This window comes from Pongo abelii, chromosome 23, assembly GCF_028885655.2.
Source record: "Pongo abelii isolate AG06213 chromosome 23, NHGRI_mPonAbe1-v2.0_pri, whole genome shotgun sequence".
NCBI lineage: Eukaryota > Metazoa > Chordata > Mammalia > Primates > Hominidae > Pongo > Pongo abelii.
Window position 1 is genome coordinate 31,505,904 of NC_085929.1, and position 21,791 is coordinate 31,527,694.

General features: G+C 50.1%; 1 protein-coding gene across 5 annotated transcripts in view; it reads left to right on the forward strand.

The window, feature by feature from the left end:
- The window catches only part of KIAA1671 (KIAA1671 ortholog), a 241,817-nt gene that overhangs the window by 98,963 nt on the left and 121,063 nt on the right, over nt 1-21,791 (forward strand). Inside the window, exon 1 of one of the 5 annotated variants that reach the window (XM_054543232.2) lies at nt 16,012-17,839. The exons of the other annotated variants lie outside the window; for them this stretch is intronic. Coding sequence (XP_054399207.2) covers nt 17,789-17,839 — 51 coding nt within the window. The 5' untranslated portion in view covers nt 16,012-17,788. Of the gene's footprint in view, nt 1-16,011; nt 17,840-21,791 lie in introns of those variants that run through there. 5 annotated transcript variants of the gene reach the window in all.

The following is a 21,791-nucleotide window of genomic DNA, read 5'->3' on the forward strand; positions in this document are numbered from 1 at the left end:
CTGCTGATTTGCATAGCCCTGCCCACGGTTGCTGAACTACAGATCCTGCCACTTGCTAGAGGCCTTGAGCAAGTGAGTTTACCACTCGGGGCCTCACTTTTCCTCCTCTATAAAGTGGATAGTGATAGCAATAACAAAGCCTAACACTATCGTTACATGTCGTGTAGATACTGCTATTATTTCTCCTTCACAGATGGGCAAACTGAGGCTCAGAGCCATTAAATGTCTCTTCCAAGTTCTGGGTCTGCAGTCCATGCTCTTAAGTGTCTGCTGAACTTTCCACTCGTCTTACGTGTAGCCCGGTGGGAGGACAGAGCCCAAATGAGATGATGCTTACAAAGCTCTTAGCACAGTGCCTGACACCAAGAAATGGCTTCATAAATCATAGCAGCTATTATTATTATTATTATTTGAGATGGAGTCTCGCTCTGCCGCCCAGGCTGGAGTGCAGTGGCACAATCTCGATTCACTGCAGCCTCTGCCTCCCGGGTTCAAGTGATTCTTGTGCCTCAGCCTCCTGAGTAGGTGGGACTACAGGCGTGCACCACCACACCAGGCTAATTTTTGTATTTTTAGTAGAGATAGGTTTTGCCATGTTGGCCAGGCTGGTCTCAAACACCTGACCTCAAGTTTTCCTCCAGCCTTGGTTTCCCAAAGTGCTGAGATGACAGGCGTGAGCCACCGCACCCGACTTATTATTATTTTATTATTATTTGCTGCCAGGTTTTTTTTTTCTACGCTCTCCCGAAGAGCTGATGGGAAAGACAAACATCCATAGCCTTAGAAGTTTTTCTGCAGTTGAGGAGACAGGCCCAGTGTGGGGAAGTGTCTTGTGTATGGTCCTGTGGCCTCCAGAGGCAGAGCTGGGGCTGGAGTTCATCTTTGTAACTCCTTGGCCAGTGCTCTCTGTTTCTCCCCATCTCCCTTGTTCCTTTCAGGGTTCCCCTCAGGACCTCGAGTCCACATGGCGAATCCAAGTCCTGTATCAGGCTTCCTCCCTCTCCTCTTTTCCCCAGGAAATGAGCTTTGGTCTGCATTTTCACAGGGACCATAAAACACAGTGACTCAGTTGTGGACTGTGACCTTGAGTCACAGTTTACCCTGGAGGCCCATCTTGTGATGATGAAGTCAGAGATTCATCAGCTGGGAGGCTTCCCTGCAATGGTCCAGCGGGAGGGCCTCTGGTAGTCTCTAGAATTTTCTCCCAATCCCGGAAACCTATTGGTGAGCATATGCTGGCTCATTTAGTCTTGAGTTTATTTCTTTTTGGGCCTACTATGCGCCAGGCCCTGCATGATGGGGCCTGGAGATTTTCTCTGTCAGCTTCCTGGAGTTCACAGCCCAGGGGTCTGAAAATGACCTGGGAGGGTCCAGTTAGGTACAGGAAGTAGGAGGGGAGACATTTGGGACTGAGAACTCACACAGGCAAAGGAGGGTGCTTGGGGGACCAGTTGGGCTGAGGTAGAGTGTTTAGGGATTTTGGTCCTTTTTTTGACAAATATTTGTCTGCATGTGGTAAGTGCTATGCTGGGCAGTGGGCTATAGTTATGACTAAGGCATAGACAATTAAGAAGGTAGGTAAACAGGCCAGGTGCAGTGGCTCACGCCTATAAATCCAGCAGTTGGGGAGGCCTAGGCAGGCGATTCGCCTGAGCTCAGGAGTTCGAGACCAGCCTGGGCAACATGGTGAAACCCTGTTTCTACTGAAATACAAAAAAAAAAGAAGAATTAGACTGGCGTGGTGTTGCGTGCCTGTAATCCCAGCTACTCAGGAAGCTGAGGGGCAGGAGAATCACTTGGTCCCAGCTACTCAGGAGGCTGAGGCAGGAAAATCGCTTGAACTCGGGAGGCGGAGGTTTTAGTGAGCTGAGTTCGCACCACTGCACTCCAGCCTGGGTAACAGAGTGAGACTCCATCTCAAATAAAAAAGAAGGTAGGTAAATAATTGCAGTGGGTTCTAATAGCTACTTTTCTTTTTTTTTTCTTAAACAACAGAAATTTACTTTCTCACAGATACACAGGCTGGAAGTCCAAGATGAAGGAGCTGGAAAGGCTGGCTTCTAATGAGGCTCCTCTCCGTGGCTGACAGCTGTGTCCTTCCTTTGTCTTTGCGTAGCCTCTTCTGTGTATGCAGGGTGAGAGGCAGGGGATAGGTAGATGTCTCTGGTCTGTCTTCCTCTTCATTTACCAGTTTATTAGAAAAGATAAGCTGTAGAAGCAGAGATGCGTAGGGCGAGGTATGGGGGAGGGAGCGCAGAGCTTCCATGCCCTCCCTGGGCACGCCACCCTCCAGGAACCTCCTCGTGTTCAGGTATCCGGAAGCTCCCTAATAGCTACTGTTTGTTGAACATTTACTAAAGATCATGTCATGTGCTTTAATTTAATTTAAATTTGTGTAAAGTTTCCCTGGAGGAGGGAGGGGGTGTCTCCACCTGGGGAGGGCTAGCTGAGAAGCAGGAGTTCGAGACCAAAGAGTCTGAGTTCTAAGTCTTGAAGGCTGAGCAGGTGTTTGCCAGGTAACTATGGTCTAGGAAACAGTGATTTGCCCCGATCGAGGGAACAAGCATGGGCAGAGGTTTAGAGGCGTGAAATTATGCTCTATACAATGGACGTCATCTGGGGTCCTTTAAACTTGACTTCCACATGACCTTCCTGGACACCCGCAGTGTTTGGTTTAATGCTGAGCTCAGACTTTCCCACATCTCTCACTGGTGAAACTGTGGCCCTTTGCTTCTGAGGCTGGTGCTGTGTCATCGTCATGCCGGCATCTTTGTACACAGGATCTGCCAGGGCAAAGGTTGGGAGGTTTGAGAGCATTTGGACCTGATGACTTTGTTATTAAGACTGGAAAAAGGAGGGGAGAAACATTGGGATTCTGCTGAAAGCAGTGGTAGTCCTTGTGAGTGTAATCAACTTTGAAATAAATGGGAACTTGTGAGGTGGCCCCCCTCAAGAACATATCCTGGATGCTAGTTAGAGATTCCCTCTAGATTTCAGTTGGTTGACAGCGAGTCCAAATGAGGAGGAAACAGTCACAATGAAAGACCACACAAGGACTGCTGAAAGTAACTCATCAAAGGTTGTGACTGAAAAAACAAGTTGTGGGCTGGGCGCAGTGGCTCATGCCTGTCATCCAGTGACTCAGGAGGCTGAGATAGGAGGATTGCTTGAGGCCAGGAGTTCCAGACCAGCCTGGGCTGAACATAGTGAGACCCCTGTCTCTAAAACAATGAATAAATAAAAATTTAAAAATTAGCCATGGTAGCTCATTGAGATATTTATTTTCATTTTCCTAATGACTAATGATTTTGAGTATCTGTTCATGTGCCAAATGACCAGTTGTATATCTTTTTGGCAGAAATGTCCGTTCAAGTCCTTTGCCCATTTTTGAATCAGATTGTTTTTTCTTTGTTGTTGAGTTGTAGGAATACATAGATATATATATACAGAGAATGAGAGAGAGAGACAGAAAGAGAGAGATAGGCAGACAGACAGACAGGATCTGGCTCTGTTGCCCAGGCTGGAGTGCCAGTGGCATGATCTCGGCTCACTGCAACACCTCATGAGTTCAAACCATCCTCCCATGTCAGCTTCCCAAGTACATGGGACTACAGGCATGTGCCACCATGCCCGGCTAATTTTTTTTTTTTGTATTTTTGGTAGAGACAGGGTTTTGCCACATTGCCCAGGTTGGTCTCGAACTCCTGAGCTCAAGTGTTCCTCCCATCTCGGCCTCCCAAAGTGCCAGGATTACAGGCATAAGCCACCACGCCCAGTGGAATATTTTATATATATATTCTGGATATTAATCCCATATCAGATATTTGCAATTTTTTTTCCCATTCTCTGGGCTGTCTTTTCATTCTCTTGATAATATTCTTTGATGCACAAAATTTATAACTTTGATAAAGTTTGATGACACCCAACTTTTTCTTTTGTTGCCTGGAAAAAGATTTTTAAAATTGAAGTGTGAGATGAATACAGAAAAGAGCTCATATCCTAAGCCAGATGGCCTGGGTTTAAATCCCAACTCTGCTACTTACCAGCTATGTGACTTTGAGTGGATTGACATCTCTGTGCCTCAATTTTCCCATCTCTGAGACTGGGATTATAACAGAGCCTACTTGTTAGAAATGTGGTGAAGTGGCCGGGCGCAGTGGCTCACTCCTGTAATCCCAGCACTTTGGGAGGCCGAGGAGGGCGGATCACGAGGTCAGGAGATCAAGACCTGGCCAACATGGTGAAACGCCATCTGTACTAAAAATACAAAAATTAGCTGGGCATGGTGGCAGGTGCCTGTAATCCCAGCTACTCGGGAGGCTGAGTCAGCAGAATCACTTGAACCCGGGAGGTGGAGTTGCAGTGACCCAAGATTGCGCCACTGCACTCCAGCCTGGTGACAGAAATGCAGTGAAGTGAAATGAGCTCCTATGCACAAGGTGCGATGAACAGTGCCTGACACCTAGTAGGTGCTTTGTAAGTGTTGGCTGTTGTTGCTGTGACTATGTTAGACACTGAGTTTCTATGTGGCAGACGCTGTGCTAAGCATTGTGCAAACACTATCCCATTATCCGTCTTCATACTCCCCACGTTCTACATGAAGTTCCATTTCCTGGCACTTTCCCCCTAAGTGACTTCACAATATTCTGAAGTGCCAAGAGGATGCCCATTTAAGAGATTCTGAACCTGAGGCTCAGAGAGGGGAGGTGACTGGCCCCACAACACGCAGTGAAGAAACAGTGATGGCTGGATTGAATCCAGACCTGTGGACTTATCCCTTGCAACTTGGGAGGAGAAAGGGTGTCTCTAGTGGGGCAGGATCCCCAGGTGGAAGAAGGATGGCTGGCTTCGGTTTCAGCAGTGCCGTCTGGAGCTCCGGGGCTCTGTGGGCTCCCAGGGACCAAGGCCACGCAGGGCCCCCAGCTGGATGCCAACCGGCCCGCAGGAGAGAGATGAGTGAATGACAGGGACACCTGTTCATTGCAAAGCCTCCCTCGTGGGAGTAGGCCAGCATCCTGGCGCGCGCGCGCCCCCTGGTGGAACAGCGCGGGGTTGCGGGCTCTAGAGGCTCCCCTCGCTGTTGGAAGGAGACTGAGGAGAGTGTTAACCTTTTCCACCTGTTAGCCCATTAGCTCACAACGCACTGCTGCCATCTCACAGATGAGGAAAACAGAGGCCCAGAAGGGTAACGTCACATATCCAGTGCGCTCTGCTGGGCTTTTTTTTTTTTAGACAAGGTCTCACTCTGTTGCCCAGGCAGAAGTGCAGTGGCACAATCATGGCTCACAGCAGCTTTGACCTGGGCTCAAGCGATCCTTCTGCCTCGGCCTCCCAAGTACCTAGGACCGCAGGCATGCGCCAGCATGCTGGCTAATTTTTGTATTTTTTGTAGAGACAGGGTTTCGCCATGTTGCCCAGGCTGGTCTGGAACTCCTGGGCTTGAGCTATTCACCCGTCTGGGTCTCCCAAAGTGCTGGTATTACAGGCATGAGGTACCACACCCAGCCTCATCCCTCCTTTGAATAGAATCCGTCTTAGCACCCTGTGGCAGACATGAGTTATGGAGAAAGAAAGTTTTTAAGACTTCAGGGTGTGATGAAGGATCCAGATTCCAGACGCAGCCCCACCAGTTGGAGCCTAGATTTCTTCTTCTGGAAATGGAAAGAACTCACTCAGGGAGCTTTTCAAAACTTAGATGCCCAGGTCACATCCCAGAAATTAAATCTAAATGCATGGGGGCAGGGTCTGGGCATCAGTATTTTTTAAATAGACTTTACTTTTTAGAACAGTTTTAGATTTACAGGAAAATTGGAATGATGGTACAGAGAGTTCCCATACACCCACACCCAGCTTCTAGCTATCATCACCATCTTGCCTTAGCATAGCATGTTCATTACCATCAATGAGCCAATACTGATACGTTTCTGTTAAATAAAGTTCATAGTTTATTCCGATTTTCTCAGTTTTAATGTTATGTCCCATCCAGGATGTAGTATCAGACTTTTTTTTTTGTTTTTGATGAGCTTGACAATCTTGAATAGTCTTGGCCAGGTATTTTTAGGATTCCCCCCTATTGTCTGGGTGTCAGTATTTTTAGAGATCCCCGGAGGATACGGCACAGTTCAGGAACTGCTGCTCTAGGGCCTTGTGTGTGTGTCTGGATGGGGATGAGTTGTTTATATAAAAACGAGTTAGCACCCTGAAGAGTAGAAGAGAAGAAGTAAGTTCCGTGGTCTGGTGATCTGTTGTTATAATGAACCATCCCAGAACTTAGGGGTGTAACACGGTCATGGATTCCACAGGTCAAGAAGCCAAGCAGGGCTCTGTGGGTACAGCTCTTCTCTGCTGGGAGCCCTGAACAGCTGGGGCAGGAATCATCTGGAAGCCTCATCACTTACGTCTGGTGCCCGGGCTGGGATGACTTGAAGGCTGGGCTGCTGGGACTGATGACCAGAGCACCTGAGTGAGGCCTCTTCTCAGGACCTCTCTAAACTCAGATGTCACCCCTGGGCAAGGCCTTCCCTGACATCACCTCTGCAGAAGGGCCCGGGTCCCCATTATTCCCTCACTGCACCTTCATTACCATGCGCAGTGTCTTTCTGATATCTGCCTCCCTCATCAGGGTGGAGGCTGTTTGCTGACTTCTTATCCCTCCCCCACCAAACGAGAATTGCAGGACTGTAGGGCTTTTGACGCTTTTGTTCGCTTTTGTGTTTTCAGTGCAGAGTTGAAGCTAGGTAAATATTTGTTGAGTGAGGGGCCAGGCACGGTGGCTCACGCCTGTAATCCCAGCACTTTGGGAGGCCGAGGTGGGAGGATCGCCTGAGGTCAGGAGTTCAAGATCAGCCTGGCCAACATGGTGAAACCCCGTTTCTACTAAAAATACAAAAATTAGCTGGGTGTAGTGGTGGGTGCCTGTAATCCCAGCTACTGTAATCTCAGCTACTTGAGAGGCTGAGGCAGGAGAATCACTTGAACCCAGGAGGCAGAGGTTGCAGTGAGCCCAGATTACGCCACTGCACTCCAGCCCTGGTGACAGAGTGAGACTCCATCTCAAAAGAAAAAAAAATTGTTGAATGAAAGAGTGAGTGAGTCCACAGCCGAGGAAGGGAGACAGACACACAACAGACAGATGCACAACAAACTAACCCGACAGAAGAGGGAGTAATTGGCTCTTCCTTGGCCTGGTGGCAGGGGAACTAGAAAGACTCATCTTGCCCTGGATCCTGACGGGGGAGTAGAGTTTGACCAGGCAGAGGGAGGGGCAGGAAGGGTATCCCAGGTACCAGCCTGCACAAGGCCAGGAGGCTGGACAGCTTGTGTGGCAAAAGTACCTTGCTGCCCCTCCCATGTAGTTCCTGGGAGGGGACCCCTGCACTGTTAGGGTGCCCACTCATCACTGAGCAGAGAGGAGGGTTCAGAGGGAAAATGGAGAATTTAGTTGGGGGGCAGAGTTCTGAGGGCAAAGTCCCTTCTAAACTGCCTCAGAAATCCCTGATCTGGGGATTCCTAAATGCCAGGCCTCCTGCAAGGCACCCGGGGCACCTTGGGGCTTGGAACCCGGATTTGCAGGCCCTTTCCCGGGGATTTTGCATTGGGAGCTGTGCCCAGAAGCCAGGCCAGGCAGGGATGGGGATTTCGTGACAAATGGTGGGGAGGAAGGAGCTTCCCCTGCATCCCAGCTCTTCCTTGCCCAGAATGTTGGTTGGATCATCCAGTTTTTCAAGCAGAACTGATGATCCTGATTTTATTTTATTTATTTATTTATTTTGAGATGGAATCTTGCTCTGTTGCCAAGGCTGGAGTGCAGTGGCACGGTCTCAGCTCACCGCAACCTCTGCTGCCTGAGTTCAAGTGATTCTCCTGACTCAGCCTCCTGAGTAGCTGGGATTACAGGTGTGCACCATCACACCTGGCTAATTTTTGTATTTTTAGTAGAGACAGGGTTTCGCCATGTTGGCCAGGCTGATCTCAAACTCCTGACCTCATGTGATGGTCCACCTCGGCCTCCCAAAGTGCTGGGATTACAGGTGTGAGCCACTGCGCCTGGCCTGATCCTGATTTTAATGTGACATCTCACCATGTGCTCAGGCCACATTCCAGCTGCCTTCGGTTCACACTCTGGGTATCGGAGGTCTTGTTATTCACACTCATTATCTCACTGGATCCTTGCCATAACTCTGGGAGACCCACGGGAAACTGAGGGCTGGCGAAGTGAAGTGACTTGGCCCGGGCTCTGACACTGGGCAGGTGGCACAGGTGGGGGCTCAATCCAGGGCCGCCAGTTTCTCTGTTTTACCTGCCTCATTCTCCCAGGTGAAACAAGGCACTCGTTTTCTTGTGCAGCATTCAGAAATGACCACAAGAGGGCAGGATGGAGACGGTCTATTTTCCACATTTCGTTTTTAATTTGCTTTTAAGCCGTTTTACATTTGGGCCTCCATTCTAAACCTGAAACATCCAAATTTTCCATGACTACTTAGATTTTCATCTTTTCATGCAGCCCACTAATTTCGGTAGATGTGTCACTGTGCGCTCTCCCCTTTGGGCCCCGTGTCAGTTTCTATTTTGTGAACCTGACATCAGAGCCGCCCAGCTGAGCTTAGGATGTTCCTCTGCAGCCTTCACAGCCCTGGCTGCCCCATTTATTTTCATGTATGATATTTTCTCTTCCGGAGAAAGTATTTTTTGGGAAAAAAAAATTTTTGTTTTATTTCTAAAAAGAGTGTGGGGTATGGATAGCCAAGCCCATAGTGAGAACCTTATGGATATAGAAACAGCATTTCTGTCTTAAGCAGATGTATTTCCAGAGATGCTGAATCTTCTACTTGAACTCGAGGTCTCTTGAGAATAGGGACATTTTGTCATATTTCAAGCCTGGGTTCTGTGCCACCTTCTCCAAGAAGCCCTCCTGGGTTGCACCCTATCCTGTGAACTCCTCCATTCCAGGCCCTCTAGCCTCTAGTGCTGTAGTTTATTCCCAAGTGCTTCTCCTACAGACCGTGAGCCCTGCTGAGGGCAAGAATCCTGCCTCACTCATGTCCCTAATGCTCCACACTTAATCCTCAGGGCCTTCATTGATTGAGCAGTTGCAGTCAGCCTACTGAGTGCTTTTCTCACATCATCTGACCTCTGCCTCACTGCTGCCCTGTGAGGGAGGAAATTATCACGATTGTTGTCGTTGTTATTCTCAGCCTCATTTTATGTCTGAAGAAACCGAGGCACAGAGAAGAGAAGCAGGTTGTTCTGGATGACACTGTTTGGCAGGGCCAGAGTTGCAATTTGAACCCCAGGCCTACCTGAGTGCAGATCCCTGCTCCCGGGAGCTTCGCTCCCAGCTCCTGGTAGGGCTCAATCATGTTCACTGACTGAGTGGGGAGGGAGCACTCCAGCCAGGTTCTAGGCGCTGCTGACCCTGCGCGTGCCCAGGCAAGACCTTCTAGCTTGCTTCTCCCTCTTTTCTCATCCCTTGGCATGGTTTGCTCCTTCTCCACCTCCTTCTTTTCTTCCTCCCTCTTCTCTTCCTCCTGTTTTTTCTCCTCCTTTTCCTCTTCTTCCTCTTCCATTTTTATCTCTTCCCCCCTTTTCTCCTCCTTCTGCACTTTTTTTTTCTTTTTAAAAATCGAGACAGTGTCTGGCCATGTTGCCAAGGCTGGTCTTGAACTCCTGGGGTCAAGTGATCCTCCCACCTCAGCCTCCTGAAGTGCTGGGATTACAGGCCTGAGTCACTGCACCGGGCCCCTCTCCTCTTCCTCCTCCTCTTCCCCCTCCTTTTCCTCTTCCACCTTCTCCTCCTCCTCTTTTTTCTTCTTCCTCCTCCTCCTCCAATAGCTTATTGAGATATAATTTACAGACTATAAAATTCACTCTTTTGAAGTGTACAGTAATTTTTAGTAAATGTACCAAGTTGCCCAGGGATCACTCTCTAGCCCAGAACATTGTCCTCACCCCAGAAGGAAGCGCTGTACCTATTAGCAGGCACTCCCCCCCACCCCCACCCCATCCAGCACAAGCCCCTGGCAACCACTCGTCTGCGGTCTGTCTCTGCAGTCTTGCCTTTTCTGCACATTTCCTGTCAGTGGGCTCATGCAGCATGGCTTTGTTGTGTCTGGCTCCTTCCACGCAGCATGGCATTTTTTTTTACGCATCTGCGTTGGTTGTATCAGGACTTCAGGCTTTTGCACTGGGCTGCTCCTTCTTGCTGGGTCCTGTCTTCGCTGACCCCACCTACCCCATCTGCCCCTCCGCAGGGTGGAGAGAACCGATTGGGACCAGGAGGGCAGTTGTTGGGTCGGGCTGGGAACTGAGAAGATGGAAAATGTGTTTGCTGTTTCTCCACGCCCCCACCCCGCCCCACTCCCTAGTTGTGTGTTTTAAGTGATTTCAAATGTGCTGCAGCTGACAACACTCTTCAGGGCTCTGTGGGTTGGCTCTGCCCTGGGATTGGCTCAGAGATGTCTTGTTTGGGGCAGATAACCCCCTTTTCTGATGGGCTGGCCCCAGTTTGGGCTCCCTCTTGTTGCTCTGCTAGCCAAGGGGGCTGAAGTGGATATGCCATTGTTACCAGAAAAGAGGGTCTTGAAATGGACCCCAAGAGAGGGTTCTCGGATTTCGTACAGGAAGGAATTCAAAGCAAGTTCTGGAGTGCAGTAAGAAGGGATGGTTGACTGAAAGCTACCCTGTTAGTTACAGAGTAGAGCATCCTCAGAAAGTGAGAGGAGGACCCCCCGTCCCGGGTTTGTTTTTAGGTTTTTCTTACAGAGGAGTGTTGTCTACGTAAAAGCTAAGCTAAGCTGTGTCTACTTGCAGGTGAGTGCACGGCATGACAAAATTGATTACTTTATTGATTTAAAGAAAACGTGGCACATATAATATACACCATGGAATACTACTCAGCCACAAAAAAAGGAAGGGAATGATGTCTTCTGCAGCAACTTAGACGGAGCTGGAGACCATTATTCTGAGCGAAGTAACTCAGGAATGGAAAACCAAATATTATATGTTCTCACTTATAAGTGGGAGCTAAGCTATGAACATGAAAAGGCATAAGAATGATATCATGGAATTTGGGGACTTGGGGGGAAGGTTGGGGGGTGGGTGAGGGTTGAAAGACTACATATTGGGTACAGTGCACACTGCTCGGGTGACGGGTGCACGAAAATCTCAGAAATCATCACTATAGAATTCACCCATGTAACCAAAAACCACCTGTACTTCCCAAAACTGTTAAAATATAAAACAATCTTGAAAAGCAAAACAAAAACCATCCTTGACATTTTAGTGTGTGAGTATACTGAAGCGTAACTATAATTATCTTGCAAGCACATACTGTTATGGGTATTGGGACACCTGGACTCTGTGCTGATGTAGGAGTACATCCTTGTAGGTATCTTTAGGCTGTTTCCTCAACTGTACACATCCCATGACTATCTTGTGACCAGCAAGGAATGTGGCTTTTTAGTCTTAAGATGGAGTCGAATTGAACATGGCCTTACTCTGGCTCTACCAGGCGCCCGCTTCCCTAACACCACCAGGCACTCACAGCTAAGATGTTTTTTTGTTTGTTTTTTGTTTGTTTGTTTTTTGAGATGGAGTCTCGCTCTGTCACCCAAGCTGGAGTGCAGAGGCACAATCTCGGCTCACTGCAGCCTCCGCCTCCTGGGTTCAAGCAATTCTCCAGCCTCAGCCTCCCGAATAGCTGGGATTACAGGCATGCGCCACCACGCCTAGATAATTTTTGTTATAGTAGAGATGGGGTTTCACTCTGTTGGCCAGGCTGGTCTCAAACTTCTGACCTCGAGTGATACACCCACGTTGGCCTCCCAAAGTGCTGGGATTACAGGCGTGAGCCACTGCACCCAGCATAAGATGTGTTGAGCCCTTACTGTGTACTGGACTTTGAACACTTTGTATGTACCACCTCATTCATGCCTCCCAGCGACCCTGCGGGGCAGGCACTGTCATCATCCTTACGTGAAGGAGTGGGGGCCCAGAGAGATTAACCAGCTAGCTAGTGTGGGAATGAGGCAATCTAACTCCATCCACACCCTTCCCCTGGGCCCAGGGATGCCTCTGTAAGACACCTCATCCTCTCTCTAGGCCTCAGTTTCCCTTTTTGGGAACCTGTTCTGTTCTGTCTGCACCCTGACCTTTCAGGGAATCATAAACTGCTTGAAGATGGGCACATGTCTGGCTTCCCTGGGTCCCCTTCGGTGGCCAACAGTGCAGTGCACACAGTAGGTCTGCCATCTTCATGCCTAGATCTAAAGATGATTTCATTGTGCGCAAGACTGGTGCTGGGACAACTGGAAATTCTCTGCCTTTTGGGGAACAGTTACAGAACACCTACTAAACCCTTGGCTGGTGCCAGTCCGGGAGACCACAGAGATAACCTGGGACCCAGGCTGTGCCCATGGGGAGCTCCCAGCCCTGTGAGGAAGACAGGCCGTCCTCACCCAGCACATCCTACTGTACCCGAAGAGAAGGCGCAGTGACTCATTTTTTGCCATTTGCATTAGGTGTAAAAGATGGTTGAACGTCCACAGAAGGAAAAGGAATTCCTGGCAGAGGGCCCTGCCTGAGCATAGGCAGGGAGGCTGAGCAGCCACGTGTGCTTGAGCACTGGTTTGGCGAGGGCAGCAGGCGGCGGCTGTATGGCAAAGGGCGTTGAAGGCTGAGCCAGGAATCAAGGCTGCTGGCCACAGATGCATTGATGATGGATGACGCGCTGGTGGGGCTGAGCACCTGAAAAAAAAAGGGTGTTAGTCCCCAGTGCAGGGCCCGGCATACAGTAGGCCCACAGGGAGAGCATGAGGAATGGGTGGCTGCCTGGGGTCCTGGAGGGTAGTATTTCGGATGTCTGGGCTGCGGGATGTAGGAGGAATGTCACTGAGCCATTCCTCAGGTGGCACATGCCATTCCTGCCCCTGTCCCCACATAGGAATGCAGGCCACTTCTTGCAGGCTGGAAGATGGCCTTGCTACATGCAAGTCTTCTGATGCTTAAATGTGGGTTAGTAACTAATTCAAACAAAATGGTGCACCACCTTCTCCTTCCCCCCAAAAAAGAAAAACAACACTCAAACAAAATTATGCCTAAGGGGGCTACCATTTTTCAACTTTTTTTAAAAGAATTATTATTATTATTATTATTTTGAGACAGAGTCTCGCTCTGTCGCCCAGGCTGGAGTGCAGTGGTGCGATCTCGGCTCACTGCAACCTCCACCTCCCGGATTTAAGCGATTCTCCTGCCTCAGCCTCCCGAGTAGGTGGGATTATAGCTGCCCGCCACCACACCCAGCTAATTTTTGTACTTTTTAGTAGAGACGGGGTTTCAACATATTGTCCAGGTTGGTCTCGAACTCCTGACCTTGTGATCCACCTGCCTCGGCCTCCCAAAATGCTGGTATTACAGATGTGAGCCACCGTGCCTGGTCGAGACTGGGTACTTTAAAGAAACAGAAATGTATTTCTTACAGTTCTGGAGGCTGGGAAGTCCAGGATCAAGGTGCCAGCAGGTTTGGTTTCTGGCAAGGACCTGCTTGCTTGTAGATGGTGTTGTCTAGGTTTTCTCATGCAGAAATGAGGGAGGGGATGGAAGGGGTGAGCTCACCCCTTCAAGCCCTTTTATTTTTGTTTTTAAATTATTTTTATTATTGTTTTTAGAGACAGGGTCTGGCTCTGTCATCCAGGCTGGAGTGCAGTATTGCAATCATAGTTCACTGCAGCCTCAAACTGTCGGCCTTGAGCAATCCTCCTACCTCAGCCTCCTGAGTAGCTGAGACTACAGGCACACACCACCACACCAGGCTAAGTTTTCCATTTTTTGTAGACACAGGGTCTTATGATGTTGCCCAAGCTGGTCTTGAACTTCTCACCTCAAGCGATCCTCCCACCTCAGCCTCCCAAAATGCTGGAATTACAGGCATGAGCCACCATTCCTGACCTCAAGCCCTTTTATATGGGCATCAGTTCCACTCATGAGGGTGGAGCTGTCATGGCCTAATCGCCTCTCAAGTGTTCCGCTTCTTAACACCCTCATCTTGGGAATTAAGTTCCAGCTGATGAATTTTGGAGAAACACATACATTCAAACCATAGCCCTGGGAATCCAGGCTGATCTCACCTCATCACCCTTAACCTCGTTACATCTGCAAAGACCATTTCCAGATATGGTCGCATTTGCAGGTTCCAGGTGGACATATGTTTTTAGGGGTCTCCATTCAACCCACTTTGGGGAGGAAGCCTGCTTTCGACAGCATGGGCAAAGTCTTTGTGGGTGCCTGGCTCACAGAGTGGGGTCAGGTGGTGGGAGGGAGCAGGTTGGATTTTCTCCCAAGAGTGATGAGGAAGCAGGGAAAGCATCTAAGATGTGTGGGGGGGGGTGCCTCGGTCACATCTGTGCTTGCAGGTGGCCCCCTGCCATGGAGAAGGGCCCCTGGGGGCGGGAAGAGAGGACACTGTTCCACTTCATCAGCCTCTGACTTCTGACGCAGCCACACTCCCCGGGCTGCCTGGGCCCACGGGGCAGGGTGGTGGCCAGGGTGGCCAGAGCGGGACAACCAGGACTGGGCACTGGGGGCAGCTTCTCCTGGGGGTGTGCCCTGGTGCATCTGACCACCTCTGGTTGGGAGAGGGGGACTTGGGGGTCTCCATCTTTGGCAACTGCCCAGCGGTGCTCCCCGCCCCACGCCCCACACCTGGTCCTAGATTGGCTCTGTCTCCACCTTGGACTCACTGGGTCTTGGACCTTTGAATGTCTCTTTTTATTCTTAGCCCCCTACCCTGTCATCATTGTCACTGCCACCTCCAGCTTTCTCCCCGGCTCTTCCCGGTGCTCTTTGCCCCTGCCCGCCTCCCGGGCCATCAGTCCCGCATGCTTTCTCCGACTTCCTTTGGGATTCATCCCTTGCCCTGCCTGTCATTCTCCCATCAGAGCCCCTACCCCACCCATCTCCCTCTCCTCTCCCTCCATGTGTCTCAACGTCTTTCTCTTTTTCTCCTTTCACCCTCTGTGTTCCCTGTCTTGCCCTTCCCTCGCTGTCTCATGCCTTTCCTGCCTGTAACTTCCTTCTCCTTCCTCCCACCTTCCTCTCTCTGCCCTGCGCCTGGCCTGCCGTGCTCTCTTCCTCTCTCCATCCCGCCTGTCTCTGGCATCCTTTCTGCCTCCTTCCAGCCCCTTTCTCTCCGGGCGCTTCTCTGTCTTGGGCTGATAGGAGACCAGACAGTCAACCCTTAGCAGCCTCCACGCTGACTGTGGCCCCTGTCAGCCAAGGGGTGTCAGAAAGGCCCTGGCGGGCCCCTGTGTTTACAGCAACAGTCATTCAGTAGGGCAGCCGCAAGCGCTGCATGCCCCACTGTTCTATTAATCCCTCAGTTAGCAGGGCCTAACCCCAGACTTGACACTCATCAGCCAGTCAGCCAGGACTCGCAGCGCCAGGGGTACAGCCAGGCAGCTGGCATCATCTCTCCAGTGGTGCTGCCAGTGCAGAGGGACCAGCCCTTTCGCTGCACTTTCGTCAGTCAGCAGGACCCAGTGCTCTGGCTATACTGGCAGCTGGGGCTGTCCTCTTACTGGTACTGTCAGCTGGCGAGCAGGGCTGGCTTTTCAGCTGTACTGTCCGGCAGTTAGGGAGCAGGGCCGGCCTTCCGACTGTGCCGTCGGGGAGCAGGGCCGGCCTTCCCACTGCGCTGTCAGGGAGCAGGGCTGGCCTTCTGACTGTGCTGCCAGTCCCTGGCTTTGGCATCGCTGGGGCCAACCCCTGACTGTGAGGCAGCGAGCAGCTGAGACCCAGTGCCTGCTCGGAGTGGAGTGCTGAGAATCAATGAAACCACAGACCTGCCTCTGAAGAGCTTTGAAGCTACCCCGTGGTTTTCTCAGCTGCTACACCCAGCACCCTCTCCTTGTTTTTTTGTTTTTTTTTTTAGACAGAGTCTCACCCTGTCACCCAGGCTGGAGTGCAGTGGCACGATCTCGGCTCACTACAAGCTCCGCCTACCAGGTTCACGCCATGCTCCTGCCTCAGCCTCCCGAGTAGCTGGGACTACAGGTGCCCGCCACCACGCCCGGCTAATTTTTTGTATTTTTAGTAGAGATGGGTTTCACCGTGTTAGCCAGGATGGTCTCGATTTCCTGACCTCGTGATCTGCCTGCCTTGGCCTCCCAACGTGCTGGGATTACAGGTGTGAGCCACCGCACCCAGCCCACCCTCTCCTTATTTGAGTTTCCTGTTAGTTGCTGTGCCTGGCGTCGGGTGGTGGGGCTGAAGGATGCAGCACAGATGGGCCCAGGATGTTGCTGGGGCAGTCAGTGTGCCAAGCTCCAGGCTGGGGGGCAGGAGCCTGGTGCAGAACCCAGGGCCTCTGCCCGGTGCCTCCGTGAACCCCTCCCCTGCCTCAGTTTTCCCCTCTCAGCAGCGGGAAGGACTTTGCCTGAGAAGCACAGCTGTCTTGCATCCAGCGCTGACTTGCTGGAGTCTCTGGGTTATGGCCTCGGCTTATGGGGAGCAGGTGTTGAGTAGGGGATCCAGGTGCGTCCGGCTTGTATATGAATCCCTGTCTCACTGTTTAGCTGCTGCTCACCTCAGGAACCTCTTTTTGACCCTGTGAGCTTCAGTTTCTCATCTGGACAGTAGAAGTGACGATACTGCCCTCATGATATGACCATGAAAACTAAACTAGATGGTTTGGCAGAATTCTACCTCATTGAATCCTCAAAGCCCTGAACACAGGGATAATTAGTCCCATTTTACAGAAGGGGTAACTGAGACTCAGGAGGATGAGGTGACTTGCTAAAATCATGCTCTTTTGAAGGAAACATCTGGGAAAGTTTGCCTTGGATTTGCCCGAGGTGTGCTTTATTTGCATTTTAATCTCTGAAAATTGACATTCTCCTCACTCCCCACTTGGTGCAGCTGGCAGCTGGTGCCTCAGGGAGCTGATCCCTCCCTTCCCCAGCACCCCACTCCCCATGCTGGGCTGGGTGTCCACAGGAGTGGACGGGCCCATGACTCATGGCTGGGAGGCCTGGGTTCCAGCCTTGGTTTAGTTACCAACTCACCGCGTGACCTTGGCCAAGTCCCTTGACTTCTCTGGGCCTCGGTTTTCCTCTCTGTAAAATGGCCACACCTTCCTTTTAGGGGGGATCAGAAGCTTAGCTGAGTTTAAAAGGAACATGACTGACATCAAAGGAGCACAGTGAACCAATGGGATCCTGAGTTGATTTCCTTCCCTGTAATGAGTGGCAGGGCCTCCTCCTCATGTGGTTTGGGGAGGAGGAACCATATACACTTGGGCTCACACGCAGAGCGCACAGTCAGTCCACACATGCACAAAACACACTCGTATGCACACATGCACACATACTTGACTCACGTAAAAGCATGTACACACACACGCACGCATGCACACATTCGGTTCCCGGGCATCGCCTTCTCTCTTCTTGCCTTCTTTTCATGCAACTGAAAACCCTCCATGCCTACGGCTTCCGGGAGGGTGAGGGTCCAGTCAGCTGGGTTCAGAAGGATCCGCCCCTGGACACGCCCCACTGGACGAGAAGCCTGAGATGCGCCGGGCGGGGCTCATAGGACCGAGTGGTGGCTTCTCAGTTCCCCAGGCAGCCGTGGCCATTAGTGGAGCTGACTGGCTGGTCCCCTGGCCGTGAGCCGGCTTCTGAATGATTTATGCCGCCTTGAACTTGACTCCAGTGTGACAGGAGTGAGAAGAGCCGCTCCCACTAGAGGAAAGCTGGAAACCGTACTGTGCTCACCGCATAACCTCTGGGTGCTGGAAATGGAGTATTACTACTGCCCCAGCCTGCTGAAGCTCTTGCGCTACCTCTGGGTGAGTGGCGGGGGGGAGTGCAAGCTCCAGGACGGGGTCATCTCCTTTCCCTCTCCTGCTTCCTGTCAACTTTGCTTTCTGGCTGTGTCTGGTTAGCAATGTCTCTGTTTTCTTTAAGAAATGGTGGAGATTACAAGGAAGAGAGACTGTTGGGGGAAGAGGAAATGGGCTTGGTTTGGGAGGTAGCGCAGGTTTGTAGGAAGAGCTGAGACTCCTGAACAGAAATGAAGATCCTGGATCCAATGTGGGCTTTCCACCAGTCCCCAAGAAAACAGGAAGAATGAGAACGACTTCAGTGAGTTTTTCAGAAAGCAACATTTATTTGATTTAAAGGACTATTCTTTATTCTGAAATTACATCCCTCTTGCCTCTGTGTGTGTGTGTGTGTAAGAATGTCCGTCTTCTATGAGTTGAAAATAATAGATTTTGCTTTCCTTTTCCTGAACCTACACAGTGATAGAAGAAGTTGGGACCCCTTCCCCCCCAACACACACACTGTGCTGTCTCCTCTGGATAACAGAGGAAAAAAAACCAGAACATTTTCTGATGAAACGCCAAAGTCAGGGAAGCTGTGCAGAAGTGCTTTGTGAGGTATAAAATGCTTTCAGGTCTCACTTTGACTTTGCAACTGGTCTGCTGTCTGTGCCTGGGCAAGTTACTTCTCCTCTCTGGGTTTCTGTTTCCTCCTCTATGAAATAAGGAGTAGGTGTAGGTGATTCTGGGTTGTATAACATCCATCAGGGCTCTGGGAATAGAGGGACTTACCGAAGAATTGTCACGGGCTGGTCTCAGAGTTTTCCAGAATATTTACCACTGGTTTCAGCACACCCAAAAGGGAAAGTCTTAGGAAATATTATCTTTCCCACTGCTGAGTGTTTGCAAATACTTCAGATGCCTTCTTGCCCAGAGAATTTTCCAGCGCTCCTAAAAATACAACTTTAGGAAACATTGCCTTTTAGCTGCGAGTCCCAGAGTGTCTCACCTCCCTCCGGAGTCCCCCAGAGCAGTGGGGAAACAGGAGATCCCTCCAGTCCGTATTGTTCAATCATTGGCATATGAACATTCTTATATAATAAATGTAAGGCAACATTGATTGATTGATTGATTGATGTTTTAATTACAAAAATAATGCATGTTCATGGTAAAAAGATATGGAAAATTCAGACAGGCACAAAGAAGAAAAGAAGTCTCTGATAATCATATTTTTGAATTGTGTGGTTTGCAAGGTCTGGATAACCTTGATGTGCCTGGCTGCGTGTTGGGCTCTGGGCTCCGTCCTGGAGATGCAGAGATGACTAAGATACAGTCCACGATCCCCAGAACTTAGAGCTTGGCATAGGTGTTGAACTCATCGACAAATGGCTACGATCTCATGTTCATTCAGCACACACTTACCAGCAGTAGTTTGGAGCTAGCGCCAGATACTTGGAATATAGGAGCAAGACAGCATGGTCCCCTGACCGCGTGGAACTTAGTCTGGTGAGAATTTGGACTTTGCTCAAGGAACTGAAACAAAGACCATGTATGTGTTAGGATGGGGGTGGTGCACAGTGCCTCAAGGGACATGGTCTCATTGGGGTGCAGGGGCCAGGAGAGCCTCCCCAAGGAAGCTGAGCGCTGGAGGATGCCTAGGAGCTGGCAGTTGATGCTAGGGTAGGGGTCCAGGGAATTGTGTGCCAGGCAGAGGGAACAGCATGTGCAAAGGGCTGGGGTGGATGTCAGAAAGAGCAAGAGCCCGTGGCATGCCCATGGTACATTCCAGGTACGGGCCTAAGCTCATCCTGGCCAGTAGAGGCTGGGCGGGGATGCCCTCAGCCTCCTAGGGGCAGCTTTGTGGAGTGACAGTCACAGCTCCTCACCTGGCTGTGTCCCACCTCTCTAGTGACCTTGGGCAAGTCTTTTCCTCTCTGGGCCTTGGTTTCCCCATCTGGACCCTGAAGAGGTATGATGAGGTAGTTTAGAAAGTCTTTCCTAGATGTGATAATGAGAGAGATTTCCATTTGTCTGCTGCTTTCTGTGGGTGACCAGGTCCTGGGGGAGTGAGGAGCCACACAGGCCCACCGCTGGTTTTGCAAATTACCCACAATTTCTCTGTCCCTCTGAGTCACTGAAGACAGCCTGGCACACGTGTTAACAAGACCGGGATCTTAGATTAGCCCTGGTGTCTGCACTTCTAAACTGGAAACTCTTGCTTGACCTCTCAAGGAAGCTTGGGAATGTGGACCTGGATTCTGAGAAAGCCCCGTGGCCTTGAGAAGTCTATTTCAGCTTCCCAAACTTCAGCTTCCTCATCTGCAAAGTGAGGCCCCTCTGCCTTCCTCATTTGCTTGTTGGGGCGATTCCTTTGAATTCTCTAGCTGATTTCTGAAACCTAGAAGCTGCTCCCAGAATGTCAGCTCCTCCTGCTTCCCAGGAGGCCACCGTCAGATTTGGTGACCAGCTAACCAGGAATAATTGCAGAGAGCCAGGTGGAGGTGCTTGCTCCCCTGCCACTCCTGTAGCTTCGCATAGCTTGAACATGCGTTCATCCATCATTTCTTCAGCATGGGCCCCTCCTCACTGCCCCTGGGCCCTGGTAATGTCGCTCATTCACTAGGGTCTTCCCTGGTGAATGACCCCCTTCCCTTCTGCATTCTTTGTCCTGTTATTCTACCTTTTTGTTTGTTTGTTTGTTTTTAGAGATAGGGTCTCACTCTGTCACACAGGCTGCAGTGTAGTGAATGATCATAGCTCACTGCAGCCTTGTCCTCCTGAGCTCAAGTGATCCTCCCACCTCAGCCTCCAGAGTAGCTGGGACTACAGGTGCGTGCCATCATGCCCAGCTAATTTTTTAACTTTTTATAGAGATGTGGCCTCACTATGTTGCCCAGGCTTGTCTTAAACTCTGGAGCTCAAGCGATCCTCCCACCTCAGCCTCCCAAAGTGCTGGGACTATAGGCGTGAGCCACCATACCCAGCCTGCAGATTTTTAAAGTTTTAAATAAATTTTAAAACATTGTATACATTTAAAGTGTGCAACCAGATGTTTTGGTATATATACATATACATAGTGAAATTAGTACTGCAGTCAAGCAAATTAACATACCTATCTCCTCTCATAGTCACCTTTATAAACTGGTAAGAGCACCCGAAGTCTACTCTCTCAACAAATTTCCAGTATATAATACAATACCATTAACTATAGTCACAATGCTTCAGGTCTCTAGACATATTCATCCTTTAGAACTGCAACTTTGTACCCTTTAACATCTTTCCATTCCTCCCCCTACACCCCTCTGCCCCATTCTGGGTTTGTTTTTTAGGTAGTCTTGCTCTGTCGCCCAGGCTGGAGTGCAGTGGCATGATCTTGGCTCACTGCAACCTCTGCCTCCCAAGTTCAAGCAATTCTGTCTCAGCCTCCCGAGTAGTTGGGACTACAGGCACGTGCCACCATGCCTGGCTAATTTTTGTATTTTTAGTAGAGATGGGGTTTCACCATATTGGTCAGGCTGGTCTCGAACTCCTGACCTCAGGTGATCTGCCTGCCTCGGCCTCCCAAAGTGCTGGGATTACAGGCATGAGCCACTGCGTCCAGCCCTGCCACATTTTGTTTTTATGTATTTGACTATTTTAGATTCCACATATAAGTGAGAGCATGTAGTATTTTGTCTTTCTGTGCCCGGCTTATTTCACTTAGCATAATGTCTTCCAGATTCAATCGTGTTGCAAATAACATGATCTTCTACTTTTTAAAGGCTGCATAATCTGTTGTGTGTATGTGTGGATATATATAGAGGATATATACATATTATTGAATATATATACATAAAGAAATTGAGGGGTGGCTCATGCCTGTAATGCCAGTGCTTTGGGAGGCCAAGGAGGGTGGATCACTTGAAGTCAGAAGTTTGAGACCAGCCTGGTCAACATGGCGAAACCACATCTATACTAAAAATACAAAAATTAGCTGGGC